At 38.1% G+C, this 16,876-nt stretch overlaps 1 protein-coding gene across 1 annotated transcript in view; it reads right to left on the reverse strand.

The window, feature by feature from the left end:
* Window positions 1-16,876, reverse strand: part of il1rapl2 (interleukin 1 receptor accessory protein-like 2) — a 536,417-nt gene that overhangs the window by 434,057 nt on the left and 85,484 nt on the right. The window contains exon 2 of the mRNA XM_036127086.1: window positions 15,618-15,726. Within this exon, the coding sequence (XP_035982979.1) occupies window positions 15,618-15,705 (88 nt within the window). The 5' untranslated portion in view covers window positions 15,706-15,726. The remainder of the gene's footprint in view (window positions 1-15,617; window positions 15,727-16,876) is intronic.

The raw sequence follows: 16,876 nt of genomic DNA on the forward strand, positions 1-16,876 counted from the left end.
TCGCTTATGTGTATATGTGTGTGTGCAGGAGCGCTTATTTTTGGCACATTAGATCAGCGCCTGTTTACAGCTGCCGAGCCCATTTTTTTGTTCTTTCTGCGCTCGGCACAGTGTTTGTTTTTTTGCTCATTGAGTACGTGTTCCAACATTAATTTGCTTCCCAGGCTTATTTGTCCACTTCCAATTTATTCTGTTTATTTATTGCTGCTGCTACTCCAAATGGGCTTCTGTGTGTTTACTTGCCTGCGTATAAAGGCCGCTGTGTGTTCTTGCATGCTATTCATATGCAGCGTGTTTATGTTGACGCTGCTGAGTTGTCTGTTTTATAACTTCATAATCTTTCATAATACGTTTAAGTTTCTTAAGACGAGGATACAAATTACATACCTAGAGGAAGGATGAGTAAGCTTGTGTGGCAGTGTGGGGGCTGATTTAATTACTTTTAGGCTTAATCTGGTTGGGGTTTATCCCTTTTGAAGAAAGATTTTAACAATAATTTTGGGGAAACTAATAATCTTAAAACATTTGTGTTCTCACAAATGTTCAAAAGATTTCATAGAACATAAACTTAATTTAAAAAAAAGCTTGTTAAAGGTTTAACAGCAACTTTAGTTTTTCATATTCTAAGATTGCCTTAATGTCAATAACACATTGTAAATGCAAGCTGTCCTGTTTTTTTTTCACATTAAAAGAAAAAAGGCATAATAAATGTCAAATTGTGATATAAAGAATCTCTGTTCATTTCAGATATATGTAGTTCAGTCTTCATCAGTCTAAGTATTTTAATTTTTCAACCAAAGATAAATAAATGCTGTCCAGACTCATTATGGATCTGTAAAATATTCCTTTAGTTTTGTGCAAATAAGAAACTATAAAGAAGAAGCAAACTTTTGAATTATTAAAACAGCAGTTAGCTACAGTCACAGCATTGTCACAGTGTAAACGGCTCACTTTTATCTCGTCTATCAGTCTGTCACTGTCTCTTTCTCCTACTCAGAAACCGAAACGTTGTCAAACAATTCAAAACTGGCGGAGGCTTCTTCAATACCTTCTGTAACAGAGTGTTATAAGTCTTTGTCAACATAAAAGAGCAACTCAAGAACTACATCTTTGATGTTTCAGCAAAGGAGCATCAAACATGGACTCACTACCTGCCTGCAGGGTTACATTTATTCCTTTGTCCGTGTCTATCACAACTGCATGCGTTGGCGCACAGAGCTTCTCATATGTGAAATGCTCTACATTGGATTCTACTTTGGAGCACTTTAAATTGTCTAAACAAGTTAATGTGTTCTGTTTGTGTCACTGAATATTCACCACTTTGGCCTCATCCATACAGCCAATGGCCAGAAATTTCCTGTTTTTTGTTTTTGTTTTTTTTTTATTCCCAGATGTTGCGTCATTTTGAAATGACTGCAGGTTTTTTCCAATCAACACAGGGTCAAATAAAGACATTCTCTTCTGGTTAACATTTGGTTACATGTCCATGAGCAAGCTGCATCTCAACCATCAACATGCTCCTGGTATACTGGTACATGCTCCATTATTTTGGGCAGGACTGGTGTAAATTGAAATGTTCAAAGCATGACAAGATTGATTTTATGAGTTTGAGGAGACATTTCTGGAAATGGTAGCTTACTTTATCCCAAAACACATTTTTAAATTATTATTATTATTATTATTATTATTATTATTATTATTATTATTATTATTATTATTATTATTATTATTATTATTATGTTGTATTTGGGATCACTGTCCCGTTAAAACAATCAGTCATGTACTGTCTCGCTGTTTTGTATAAGAAGTCATCCCTGAATATTCTAACTACCTTGTGCAAAACAGGCCCACAGCATGATGCTGTCAGCATCATGTTTTACAGGTGTTGTAGAGTTCAAAAATGTTCTTGTCTTCAAATTTATTTTGGTAAAAAAAATTCCACTCTTCAGTAAATATTTCACTCAGTCTCATCAAGCTATAAACCTTTTCTTTAGAAAGGCATTTGGCTTTCTTCACGTGAGCTGCAGACATTTTTAGTCTAGCTTGAATATTTATATATAGGAACAGCGGCTTCTTTCCAGGTTGCCACCTATAAAAATGTGAAACATGCAGCAATATTTCAGCATTCATCAGTTATTGAAAAGGTTTTGAGGCTCAGTGGTTCCTAAGTTGTCCTGGACCTTTATTTTATCTCAGGGTGACAGGCTAGGTCCTCTTCAAGACAAACAGTATTCAGTGGAAATAAAAATGATCCGCTGCATTTAGTCATAATCACCAATGTCTGACAAGCAAAGATGCCTTAATAAGTTGAAAAGAGACGATGAGATCTACATCATAGCACTGCCAATTAAAGGGCTGTGGTGGATGTACATATTGCAACCTGTGTGTATGATCTTCACACTGCGTTGATCACAGAAACCCCACCATAGATTCAGACTTGTGCATCGGTATGTAGCATTTTCATTTCACCCTGAAAAGAAAGATCAGTTCCAATACATCAATAAAAGTCATAAATCAATTTGACACCCATGCCATTGAATCTGTGTGCGAACATCTGACATCAGCTCCACACTGGCCTCAGATATCCAAGTGAGTTTGTGGGTGCTGTTCACACTATCTCAGCACCTTCGGGCTTGTGTGTGTGTGTGTGTGTGTGTGGTTGGGGGTGGGGGTGGGGGGGGGGGGTGCATATTAACAATTAAGCGGGGCTGCATATACCCATGGGTCCCCTATCATATATCATTAGTGCAAACAGCACACAGATGCACATAGACAGGCATACAGAAACTTACAGAGCAAAAATAGTTACATCAAGGTTTTACATATGGTCTTCGTGCACATGAACAGGCAGGCATGCAATATCATGACATGAAACTGTAACAAGCCGAATGAAGACACACAGTATTCACAAGCAGCCCACTGCACCACACATACAGGTAACAGTTAGAAATAAAGGGTTATTTCAACTCTTAATGCCAAATTCATAGGGAGAAAACACAGCTACAACCTCTTTAATCTCTATAGTATTAACTGTTTTACTTCCTCTGGGTAAAATAAAGTGGTATTTTTTCCTGCAGTGTCACATAATAAAATGTACAAAAAAAACAACAACATTTGCATATGCTGTGAATGTGTTCGACACAGTAGACTGAACAGTAAACACTTAAACGTAGGGAAAGTTGTGTCAGGCTCATCAATATTTGACAGCAGACCTGGAAAATGGATGAATCTTTAATATGACCTCAGTGCACAGTGAAGAGATGGGGGTAACCATGTAAGGTCTGTGAAGGGAGGTGAGGGGCATTGAGTTAAAGTTGTATGAGGTTGGCACTGGTTAATTTATTAATAGAAACACATTTGTGGATGAAAGAAGCCTTAGTTCATTATTATTTTTTTCCAATTCACCCATAAGTGTAGTGGATGTATAGGTAGAGTTAATGTGATTACCATGATGATTTAAAGTTAGATGTAAACATCTATGAGTTCAGGGTATACCACTGTTTTCCAGACAGATGTCTTGTATGTCTTTGGGGTGCCACAACTCAGTTTAATTAAATAGTTTGTCATAAATTTTAAAAAAGCCTGTTAATCAAGCACCAATTTATATCAAAACTGTAGCAACAGGAGTATCCATAGCCCTTAAGCTTCATCACAACCAGTTTTGCACAACTAGCAATGAAAGGTAAAAGTTTCAAGCTCAGTCAATTTGAATGGAATCCATCTTGCAGTTTCTGTTTTCAAATGTTACCTATACAGCTTTTACTTAGCTTTGGAAAGCTTATCAAAGATTTAGATGGGAAAAAAACTGCAGTACCCATATTCACAGGAATAACAGTAGCCCTTGGTGATGTAATTTCTAGGAAAAACGTTAGAATTTTAGAATCTTAGAATAACTCTGTAAGATTATGGTTATTCACAAAGCATTTTAGGCCTTCATTTTGTTCCATGACTGTATGTTCCCATTCATCTTCAGATCAACTCTGACAACGTACCACATCAATGCCTAACAAAAATCCTTCCCACAGCATGTTACTGCCACCACCATGTTTTGCAATGAGCAAGGCGTGTTCGAGATGCTATGCTATGTGATATGTCTCTCACACATATGTGAAAACCTTATAGTATTATTTCCTATTGCTGTACAAACAATAAAAGTTAACCGGCAACCGACTTGAACTGGTAGAGGGTATCTGTATTGAGCATGTCTGAAAGGAGAGAATTCCAGAGTTCAGGAGCGGAGCGGGAGAAAGCTCTGCTCCCCATGGTGCTTAGCCGGGAAGGAGGAGCAACAAAGTGAATGGAAGAGGAGAATCTAAAGGTGAATGGAAGAGGAGAATCTAAAGGTGTGGGAAGGGATAGCAATGTGAGGATGATAGAAGGTTAGGGGGAAGTATGGCCTTGAATGTATACAGTAGGATTTTGAATTCTATTCAAACAGTGGAGCTGCTGTAGGACTTGAAGCTTACGAAGCAATTTTAAAGGAAGGCCAACGAGAATAGAGTTACAGTTGTCGATGCAAGAGGTGACAAGACTATGGACAAGAATTGATTTTACATCTGTTATCAATGCAAGTGATACCCCCCCCCCTCCCCCACACACACACACACACAAACACACAAACACATAAAAAGACACATTTCAAATATAGCACGTTTTCACAGACAGAATATCATAAAGTATTTCACAACAAGGTTACACAGTAGAAAGTTTTATTTTATTCTTGGAATAAAAATGTCTTAGGCAGCTTTATAAAATCATATCACTGTTTTAACTATTAAAAAAGTGATATTTTGTTTTTGCAGTGGCAGCACTAATTGTAGCGTTTGTCTTTTGGATCAAAGCAGTTAGATCATGTTGTATATTTTAGCCTCAGTTTTTTTTTTTTTTGTAAAAACACTGTATTACCAGGTTATTGTGGCATTTTTACTGTTGGGCCAGATCATGGGAGGAAGAAAAGGGACTTAACTACACACAGAACAAAAGAGACTTAGAAGAATCCCAGAATGCACAGCATTAACCTATTTTCATGAATGCCTCCAAGATGGAGGAGTTTCATTGCTGGAATCCTGGTGACGACACAGAGCTACAAAGTCCTGAGGCGTATCAACTATTTTCCTCTCTACCCACAGCTACCCAAAGGCTGCATGGGGACACGTCAGTGAACGTCTTGATTTCTCTGGCCACATAAAAGTCTACATCTTCGAAGAAACCCTGGATCCAAAGGATAGTACGGTCTGCTACCTGAGTAACCGGTGACCATATCCCAGCCAAATATAAGACAAGCCACCTGAATCTGGCTGGTCCTGAGCTTCTGCAAGAAGCTTCCAGAGAGGAGACGGTGTCCCTAATTACGTCTATTGATCGATTTTTTTTTACTGTCTGACGAAAGCAGCATTGCTCCCCGCTAGTAGACTCTTACCAGCCCAGTAATAGAGTTTGTTGACAAAAGTAAGTTCATAAGAAGTTGAAGTATTTTGCTAATAAATTCTTGTATGCTGAGAGAAGTTCTTTGATTTGTTCTGTATATGTGTGCAGGGCTTGCTGTTTGAGAATGCCAGTGCATGAATTCACTCCATCTATTGTTCTATAACACCTCATCAGGCAGGTATTTATAAATCAATTATGGACAGAGACTGATTACGTTTGGCACCTGGGTTTTTTACTGATAATCAGGTGTTGCCACAACTTGGTAGATTTGACCAAAATTACTAACTTTGCTATTAATAGCCTTTGGCACTTATTAATGGTTGTCAAAACCAAACCTATTGTTGCACAATATTACTTTACAAATCAGTGACGTCTTACACTGGCCCATGCCTAGTTAGGAAATAAATCACTATGGAGTCCTAAAGTCCATACAGGTCTATTAAAAAACATATTTTAGGTTAATGCGATAAAATTCGATTGTGGGTTGTTTGAAGGGCTTTGTTTAAGCTTCCACTTGTGATTGTTCTGGCCGGAGAAAGGGGCCGGCTAACTCACCATGCGAACGATGACTTGACCCTAGGCTACCGTACTAACAAACAGTTGTGTGTTAGAGTGTTCACTCACTGCTTTGTGTGAGCAAACGTACTCACCTGTCGCCACTCGACGGCAGACACGGTGAGGGGAAAAGTCAAGTGGATTTCTTTCTGTGACAAAGGTACTCGTGTTAATTAGTCATGCTGGAGAGAAACGGTCGCTATGAGTGCTTGTGGTAAACACAGACAATGCTTTCGGCTTTCACGCCATCACAGGCATAGACACACGGTCATACAGAGTATAGTAATGTTATTTACCATGTTATTTATTTACCCCCTACAACCTGTTTACTCTTCCCTGCTCTATTAGAGTAAAATTCAATCAGTTTACCAGCAGTCTGGAAGTGAGATTCAATATTTCCTCTCAGCTGTAGCATTGTATGACTTGATTTGTGGTGGTTTTACAATATTATCTTGTGAAATACAAATAATCTTCTACTTACTAAGAAGCTGGTCTTGCCCTGGCTTTGGACCTGATTTTCATTTATTTTTTATTAAGTAAAACGACCTTCAATGGGGTCATGGACAAATCAAGTTGCATGAAAAGACATCAAACGAGTAACAATCAACAAAATAATACGTTAAGATGCATTTTCAAATCCCATAACTTTTTAACTGTCTGTTTTTTTCCGGCTCAAACTCTGTTCAGAGCTTCAAATAATAGTTTAATATTCAGAACATGATTTTGGCGTGCAAGTGATGAAAATAACAAAGCTAAAGTGAAGTCAAATGGCTTATTTTCACCCCTGATTAAGCTAGGCATCGCAGTTCGACATCTCAGAACTTTCTGTGGTACTAAAACCTTAAAGAATTGTAAGAACAGTAAAATAAAAGCTGACAGAGTCCACAAAGGGCCATCACATTATATCGAGATAAAGATGACAACGTGTGGCTCTCAGAGGCAGATCTCAGAGGAAATGAGCTGCTCCTGTTCATTTTTTTCTGCTCATTAGTCTCAGGGAGTGAGCTGGCAGTCAGGTTGTGATGTCATTTCTTTTCATTTAGTCGCAGCTACATGTGTGAAACTGTGAAAAGAGTCTGCAAACACACTGAAATACAGACTTTTAAAAACTTTATCCAGTCTCTCTTTTATAAATGGCTAATTAATCATTACTTTTCACCCGGCCATACAAGGGGTTAGCGATAACTTGTGAGTAGTTACACGTTTTAAAGTCTTCCAATGGCAAACTAAGACTGACCAAGGCGATCGTACGGTTAACAAGTTGTAAAAGTTACATTACCACCCTGCAAGCCAAGCAAAGCACCACTGATTCACTCCAGCTGTTGTAAAACAGTAAGAGGCAATAAATGATTAATGATTTTTATGCTCTGCTCCATTTTATACATTTTGCTGGTGTCTCCAGCAACAAAGTGGTTGTTTTCATTTAATCCTATTATATATAAAGCAATGCCGGCAGCGGCTGCGAAAAACTCACATTAAGGACTAAATTAAGTTGCATTACAAACACAGAATGTTGGTTTGAGTGTGTTTGTTTTTACAATTGTTTGTATCATGCTGCTGCTTTTATAATGACTAAATTTATTCGCTTCTGATATCTGAATGTAAGTCCAGATGCCGTGTGTTATGTTCCTGGAACATATTAAATCTCTCTGCTGTGACACTAAAATAGCTCAATTTATGCTTTAAGGAAGGTTGGATCCCATTAAAGTCTCTTTTCAGAGAATTCCCTGATTTACAGCCTGACATTTTTTTCATCATGTAGAAGACTTCGCTACAGCGGGATATAAGAACCAAATAGAAATCATTGCTCTTTATCACAACCTAAATCTGGCTAACTTAAAATGCTGTTCAATGCAAACAGCAGTTGGTGCTACACTTTCAGCATGTAGAATGAAGTGCTCTGATCCTATGAGACCATTGTTGAATGTTTTGGTCTCCATGGAAAAAAAAAAAAAAAAAAAACATGTGTGATGGAAAACTAACACTGCCCCCCGCCATAAACACACCATCCCTACTGTGAATGCTGCAGGGATGCCTCTCTTCAGCAGAGTAGAACACCTTTTAGGAACGGCAGTAAAAAACTTGAGACTGGGGTGATATTCACCTTCCAGCAGGAATATAGCCCGAAACATGCAGCCAGAGGTTCAATGAAAAGTTTAGATTAAGGCATATTTAGGTGTTAGAATGGCCCAGTCAAAGTCCAGATATGAATCCAAATGAGAATCTGTGGCAGGAATTGAAAATTGATTTAGCTTAAGCTAGTCTACCAAGAAGAATGGAAAGAAACACTTAAATCTGCAATTTCAAACAGAATGTTGACTTGGGGGCTAAATACAATTGTTTGCCATACTTTTCACAAAAGAAAGACAGTAACTCGGGAGCATCACAATAAAATCAAGGGATTATAATAATAAAAACGTGCAAAAAAACTTACAAGGAGCAAAACAGGGATAGTGTGGCAATGGCAATGAAAAATGTAGTAAAACATAAGAATCCAGAGAAGAACAAAGAGAATCAGTGCGCTCACATGCTAAGGCAGGGTCGGAGAATAACCAGATGAACCAGAACAGCTAATGAGAGGAAATTTGGAGCAGCTGAGGCAGAATAAAGGCAGGGCAGCTGATGGAGGGAGACTAATTTACACAGCAGAAGCAGAACTAAGACCAGTGTTGATAATGCTATTTTAAAAAAGTCACTAGTTATAGTTACTGGTTACTTCTCCCAAAATGTAACTGAGTTCCTACCTCAGTAAACTAGTTTGTAGGCAGAGTAACAATGCAGTAGCTTTTTATGCTCTAAAAGGCCATTGAATTTGGATGACTTTCCTGTTATCATAACTTTAATTACTAATTAGTCCAATTATCAAATATAAAACACCTGAAAATGAAATGGACTAAATATCTGAAAACTTCTCACCATGGGGAAAAGATTAACTGTGAGCTGAGAAAATTCTGTCCAAATGCACAAATAATAGGACACAAGCATAAACCAAGAAACTGAACACAAAAGCATGAAGTTATATGGCATGACCTTCAACAGCATGTGGCAAGACTTCACAAAGATAAATATATAGCAAGGGAATGCTGTAAATACCAACAGAAAAGAAAACCAAAACCCAAACACCTTGAGATTGTGGCATCACACATTCACTTTGAATAAAACATAGTTTCACTGTGTCATGCCAGCACTAATCCCTGGCAGGATAAGACTAAATATCTCAATACCATATTCACCTCAGGTATCAAATACATAAATAATTGTTAATGATAAATATTATGTTTTTGAATAATCTTGATTTAAATATAGAGTAAAACTATTTTTATCCTAACTTTGCAACAATAGCCCTCGTTTTTAGGAAAATATTTGACTAAACAGCATGTTAACTGTAGAGAACAACACAAATATGAAAAAAAAATAGTGTCTTGACAACTTCCAAAACAAAATGTAAAAAGAATCAACTTCTCACTTTAACCAAATGTTCCCATTGGACTGGATTGGCATTTGTGTACTCAATATATATTTGTCAGAAGGATCCATATTTTGATCTATGCTCTATTTGGCAAAAATTGCTGTGGACCAAAGTCACTAGTGAATGTAAAATCTACCCTTGTGTGATTAGGTTGGGCGGGGGGAGCAGAGTCTTATTCATGCCTACTGCTCATTGGAGGGTCTTTAGTTTGATTTATGACCCCACAACAGCAGTTAAACCTCTGTGTGACCTGATAATCCTGCCACGAGTTCAGGTAAAATGCCAGTGACTGTCTGAAGTAATTACAGGTATTACAAGTCTCTGAAAAGGCTTCAAGCAGTTGGATCTTAATGGCTCCATCTGACCCGTCTAAGTACCTGCTCACTTTTGACCTGGAGTGCAAAGTGGATGCTTTTCCACATACACTTTGGTTCCCTGTTTGTCTCATCAGTAAATATTGATATAGCATCCACTGGCATTCACTGACTTAATGCTGTAGCTTCACAACAGTATTTGTTTTAAACTGCTCTCTGTAAATTCAGTAAATGTTTGCCATAATCTTTGTTCCCAGCTGGAAATTCAAGGTATGTTTCGGTATATTGTCGAGGTAATAAAAAAGTAAAATAACAAATTTGCAGAAGTGCCACTGAGCAGCAGCTTAACTTGGAGTCCTTATATGTGCCTCTCTTTAGTTAAGTAAAACTGTACAGGTAGAGTCATCACAGAGAGAACACAGCAGTCTTGGAATGAAACCCCAGGGAAATTATGGACTTACTGTTATTTTGTAAGTTGTTGCGCTGGTTCCTCACTATTAGAATCAATGTTTTAAGCTTGAAACCCCATATTTAGAGAGCCTACTTTTGGAGTCAGACAGAAGTTTGTTCATGAGTTGGTGTTCAGTTGTATGACTAAGTCAGTTTACAAGATCTGTAATAGTTGAAAACATGTATTAGCATAAACGTTGATGTGTGATGCTACATTTTAGGTTTGAGTCAATTAGAAAGAAGCTACCAATGGTTTGTAAGGACTGTGAAAACACCACAGCTGGCTAACCGTTAGCGGCAAATGACGTCAAAGTTGGCTCCTGCTTTGAGCTTCTTATCTGCATTAAACCACAGGGCTATTTCACGTTTTTTTAAGGGAATCTGGACTAAAGTTACTAACCTGTAATTCAAAGTGATCAAACACAAACTGGAAACATGTGCAATGAGATTTAACAAAATCAGTTTGTGATTTATGAAAACTTTCTTTGATTTGGCAGACATGAAAAGTTTGTCTATATGAGAATACAAACTCACAAGACACATGACACTGGATTATTTCTCAAGTCAAAAACTGTGGTTGAAGCATCTTTAATAAGTGGAGTTTAATTAGCCCAGGGTTCTGCAATCTGGGGCACCTGAGTGGCCCTTTGGGCCTTCCACAATGGATCTTAATAAATTTGTCTAAAATGATAAAGAACCAAGTAGTTTTAAAAATAACTAGGTATAATGACAAATGCAGTGTTTCAGATTTTTGATTAAGTCATTAGACTGAAGGTAGCAGTGATATTTTAAAATCAAATTTTCTTGTCATTAGGTTGGAAAATTTGTGTCTTTTTTACATTCCACAAATAACATCCCATTGAACAAAAAAAAGTATCCAATCCTATGGTTGCAAAATGTTTTTTGTTTGTTTTACAAGCTTAAAATATAACTTAAACATTGACTATGTAAAAATGACTTATTTTGACTAAAAATGCAAAATTTTATAGCAGCAGATATTTATCAAAAATTTCAAGTTTTCTATTTTCAAAAGATCAAGTAACAATAGCGTTTCACTTAGCAAGATGAAGGGCAAACATGGCTCTTTGGGTTGTAAATGTTGCAGACCCCTTGACCAGTTCCTATATATTGATTTTTGTCTCCTTTCCATCTTGCAAATATTTGTTTTTCTCTTCACAAAAGTAGAACAAATGTTTCATAAGCTTCAGACTAGTGCTTAAAGAAACTTTAGCTCAATACAAAATTATCCGGTCAAGTTTGATCACAGGGCACCATTGTAAGGTTCATGCAGCAAGAAGGTCCTGCCTAACGGCTAACAACATGTTATTCTAACTGTGCCTGCAAAATATTTGGATTTTGTCATATAACTGTCTTAAGAAAGGTGATGGCTTCTTTGGTGAAGTCAACACAACAGAGCAACTCAAGTTCTATGTCTGTTCTTACTTGAAAAGAAGACTGTCAAAAATTGCTTGAAGGTGTGAAACTTAAGGCACAAGCCTTCAGATCACATGCTTATAATAACATATTATTACATCGCCAGACAAAGTCGTATGCAGAAAGCCAATGGAGACAGAGTTTACTTCCATGTCAGATATGTCGTGTCTATAGCCGAAGTCTGACCAGCGAGTCTGTGTGGCAACAGGGTCGGGTAAGGGTCATATAATAGTGCATTCCCAGATTTTCTTTCCGAAGCACAAGTATATAAGCTACAGATTGCCTTAATCTGTCCAAATATGACTTCAGAGGATCTGACCATGCAGCACCACCCTGTTCTCTGCCAGCTTATCACAATTTGCCAGCCTTTACTGCAGCAGGTGCTGCATCAAAGCAATGCAGCACAGCAGGGAGACCGACATGAGCAAATGGTAGTTCCTATCCATATGGAGTCCAGGGCCGTGTACACACACACACACACACACACACACACACACACACACACACACACACACACACACACACACACACACACACAGAACAGATCTAACAGACTATCTTTGGCTCGCCCACATAAATGTCCGCTTGGCTCTGCTCTGATCACATAATTGCCGAGCACACACCTCTCCCACACAACACTGCACACACACACACACACACACACAGGCACACACACACAGACAAAAAGCAGACACTGGAGCGCACTCTGGGAGTTCACACAAATATACTCTCAAAACCAGGATGCATACATATGCACAGCACCCACACCGCACATCCTCAGAAATCGGGGTGGCAAGAAGCGGACACTTCACACATAGAGGCATGCCTGCAAACGTACGCGTGCTGGTGCGTAGCAAATACCAAACAAAAACTCCCACCAGCTCACCCACACAGGGAGTACAATGATGAGAGAGTGAGCCAGACACACAGACATGCAGAAAGGAAAGAAAGGCGAGAAAATGTTAAAAAAACAACATTACAGCAAAGAAGGTGTGGAAGAAATGAATCACTTGGTTTAAGTCCTTGCAACCAGCATGCTTTGTCACATACTTTTAGACCTCATTAATACATTGATTTGTTACATTTATAAAAGAATATCCCCTGTAAATTTTGAGTCTCATCAAACATTCGACCAAAGCACTATGCAGGTCGTGGTGGCCTAGTGGTTTAAGCAGCGTGCTTGAACTCTGACAAGGTTGCAGGTACCAGGTTTGATCCCCGCAGACTGCCACTATGGGTCCCTGAGCAAGACCCTTAGCCCCAGATTGCTCCCCGGGCGCTGTGATAGCTGCCCTCTGCTCCCTAAGGGATGTGTTAAATGCAGAAGACAAATTTCATTGGGATGTGCATTGACAAATAAAAATTACTTATTATTATTATTATTATGGTTGCCTAGTAAAGGAGTTATTCAAAGGTCCAACAATAAAAATGAAGCAGAACGTGGCCAAAAGTAAGCAGCTTGCTTTAACAACATATTTCACCTTGACAGTAGATGTGGTTATTTATCTTTATGCTCTGCTTTGCTTCTGCTATTCTAATAATATCACAGGCAGCATTCAACTATATAACTGGGTTTAATGTCTAAATCTACAAAGGCATGTTTCATTTGCCTCTTTTGGTACATACCATCACAGTGATGTTATTGTATCAGTTGTGTTGTATAGCTGGTGTTTGTGTCTCCCCCTCACCCACCTGTTGCTAACTAGCTAATAGAAGGTCACTATAATTTATGTTTGCAAGATAAATTCAGTGCTTTAAAAAGAAAAAAAACATTGCCAATGACAAAATACACTCCATCAGTGGAGCGCCACCAATCATCAAAATCAAGGTAGCGCTGACTTAAAACCATCGTTGGCTAACAACAGGTTAGCAGATTGCTCCATTAACCAGCAAATGTCATCTTGTTTTAGACCAGACCTGACACTAGAAAAGTAAATACATATATATAATTTTTGTTCAAATTCATATCTACAAATCTATAATAATTAATAATAATTTTAAGGAACAAAATAAAATAACTTTAAATTAATTGTTTTAGCAGAAGTTGTTGCTATTGTATTTTAAACAAAATAGATTAGACTTGGTCATTTTACTCAAGGTTAGTGTGATAGTATACCTAATCTAGAGTAAACACAAATCAAGGAATTAAAAGAACCGTTTTCCTGAAGCGGTCTTTAGCATGAATCTCATGTTTCATGTTTGTTGTTGGTTATTGCTCCTGCACCTTTCCTTAAAGCCTCACTGTATGTCTACCTCTCTTTCGGGCTGAATTTTCTGTCGCTGGTGCTTTGGAGCAAAGGACACTCTTGTGAATCGCAAAGGGAGCACAGTCATCATAACAGCAGTATCTGATGCCTCGGAAAGGGAAACAATTTGTTCAAGTTCAAATATCTTTTTTTCTATATAGGAAAAAAGATACACATGATGGCATGTCTGGTCAAAAACAAAGAAGAACAAAAAGAAGAACAAAAATCAGGCACTCCAGGTTTGTCAACAGTTTCTTTCAGTTAAACCAATTTTTAACTTTTCATGGGGAGCTGGTTTTGACTCCAGACTTTCCGCATACATATAAGAAGCATTGTGATTCCTATCATTAATCTCAGGTTATTCATAAACTCTAAAGTTTAGTATATTTATTTGAAGTCCATTGGCTGTCGCTGATGACAGCCTCAATCCGAAATGCATTCATGTTTTGAAGTCAATTTGAGCCAGAAGGTCAGTCCATGGTACTGGTTTCTGGTATACTTAATCTTTAAAGCTTTTACTAAACATGATTATCAATAACAAAACCCCTAGATTTAAACAAGTACTTGTTTAACAAAGAATGACGCCATGAAATAATGGGCACTGCGTATATTCTCCTTTGTACCTTGGGACCGATAGCAACTGTAGCCTGAAAGGGATAAATGAATGGTTGAGAAGCCAAGTTTGTGGGAAAACAAGGTGTATGTAAATCCGCATATTTCCTCTGTTAAATCCTATTAACTTATTATCAAGCGAGACAGAGAGACATGATCAGATTACAGCTGAATCTATTTTAACTGGATTGCTATAATTCAATGAACAAGTTTGCTAAAACCTGCTGAGTAATTTTCAGTGTTCGCATCGTCTTCAGCAGTTGGCAGGGGAGCATGAATAAAAAATTACACATGCTGTAGGCTCCGTTGGATTTTAATGAACCACTAACAAAAAAAAATATTTTTTTTTTAAAAATACGTTCTTACAGAAACAATGGAAGCATGGAAAGCAATAAATGCATTTGCAACTCTGTTTATCCCCATCCAGTACAACACAGCACCTTGACACTCTGTGCAGTACATCAATAGCACAATCCAACAACTGAACCCCCCCCCCCCCCCACCCCCACCCCCTCTTCCCCCAAAGCCAATCAGGGAGATGAAGCAAATCGATTATGAATAAAAGATCATCAGCAGATCTGTCATCAGCTAGCTCGCAGATACACAAATGAGCACAACAGCAGCAACAATGACAGCTGCACTGAAACAGGCTGATCATTACACACGTGCTCAGCAGACAAGGACGAGCGGATACACAGCCGTCTGAGCGCACAGACAGTGTGGGGAGGAGTGTTATCTGAGAATAGGAAAGTGGTGATTGCAGAGAAGGCAAAGCTGGCTAGAGCAAACAAGTAGCGCATAACCACTACATCAAGTTAAGTTACTCGAGACCCCAGAAAGCACAACAGTGTAGAAAATTACAGAGGAAAATATAGATGTGGTATTTTTTATTTATTTTTTTGACAAAGAAAGGTCGAAAAAGGACAAATTGGAGTAGAATGAGAAAAGATGATGGGTAGCAAACACAGAGAGGCAGCTGTGGAGTGTTTGACGCAGTTTAATAAATGGAAAATCAGTAAGTAGACAGAGGCTCCAGAAAAGACAGGTAGACGGGAAGTTTCAAGAAGAGAGAGAGAGAGAGAACAGATGGACTAAAGCTCTTAATCCTACCTGAATTTCTCTTGGTGATGTACTTGACATCGTCACAGGCTCCCGAAGCAAAGAGGAGGAGAAGGAAAAGGAGAGATAGCGTCTTCATCTCCCTATTCTCCACTGGCACCTTGGAAAGGGGCAAAGAAAGAAGAGTTAGTGAGTCCAGTAACAGTTGGATTGATTCATTCACTTCATAGACCTGCACAACGTATCAAATCGCAACTGTTATCGCAAAACAGCAAAATCAGAAAGGACTTCTTGGACGTAGAATTTGATACAATATTCAAGGATATAATATTGAAGGTCTTATGCGTCCACCCTTTGCATTTCTGCAACACATTTAGTCAAATAAATGGACTCTGTCTTTGCCTGATGCCCACACCAGGCATATTTATTTGCCAACAGATGATCAAATTCATTCAGAGCAATGCGGACATTAAACAAGAGTAAGTGTCCAAAATATAAACCCTAATTGTTATTTTTACAGCAGTTTTACACAGCAATACACATACTGTAATACAGCAATGATATCACAATAAAATATTTCCCTGAAATCATGCAGCCCTGACTTTCAACCCAAACAGGCTAAGACAAAAAAAAAAAAAAACATTCCATATTTTTGTACTTGCATACTGCAAAATATGTGAAATATTGCATATTGAAACACTAATGAGTTCCCACCGCAAGCAATCCCATCCAGTTTGACTACAGGGAGGACTGTATTTTTATGTCAGATCTTTGTTTATTCACAATTCTTAACATAAATATGACCTCTTTCATAAACACACTGGGGAGAGAAAAATATGATTCTGCAACATGATTGTGATGAAGGGAGAACACGGCACTTCTCTATAGGGGAAGAATCACGTTGAGGATGGTACTTCTAAATCTAAAAGCGATGAGGATGCTTCTAATACATATCTGCAGCTTGCCACCAGTGAAATTACACAAATATTGTTCGTTTCGATTCCCTCAAAGTTAAAAATCATTGAATGAATTGCTTTTAGACTTTTATCGTGAATTTGCCCCCAACCCCCACACAGCTAGGGTTGCTTGTATACCACGTATGCCTCCTGTGTGTTTAATGCAAATGAAGCAGCACATCTGCAGTTCCTTAAAACACGTCAGTTTCTCCAAATCATTCCTAATTAAGCTAATTATTATGCCAAAGGCAGCAAATTTATATATACCACCAAGTTATAGGTAAAATACCCGATTGAATCTGATTTAGAATCTAAAGACAGAAAACACCCATATAATTAATTTTAATACAATTG

The sequence above is a fragment of the Fundulus heteroclitus genome, chromosome 23, assembly GCF_011125445.2.
Source record: "Fundulus heteroclitus isolate FHET01 chromosome 23, MU-UCD_Fhet_4.1, whole genome shotgun sequence".
NCBI lineage: Eukaryota > Metazoa > Chordata > Actinopteri > Cyprinodontiformes > Fundulidae > Fundulus > Fundulus heteroclitus.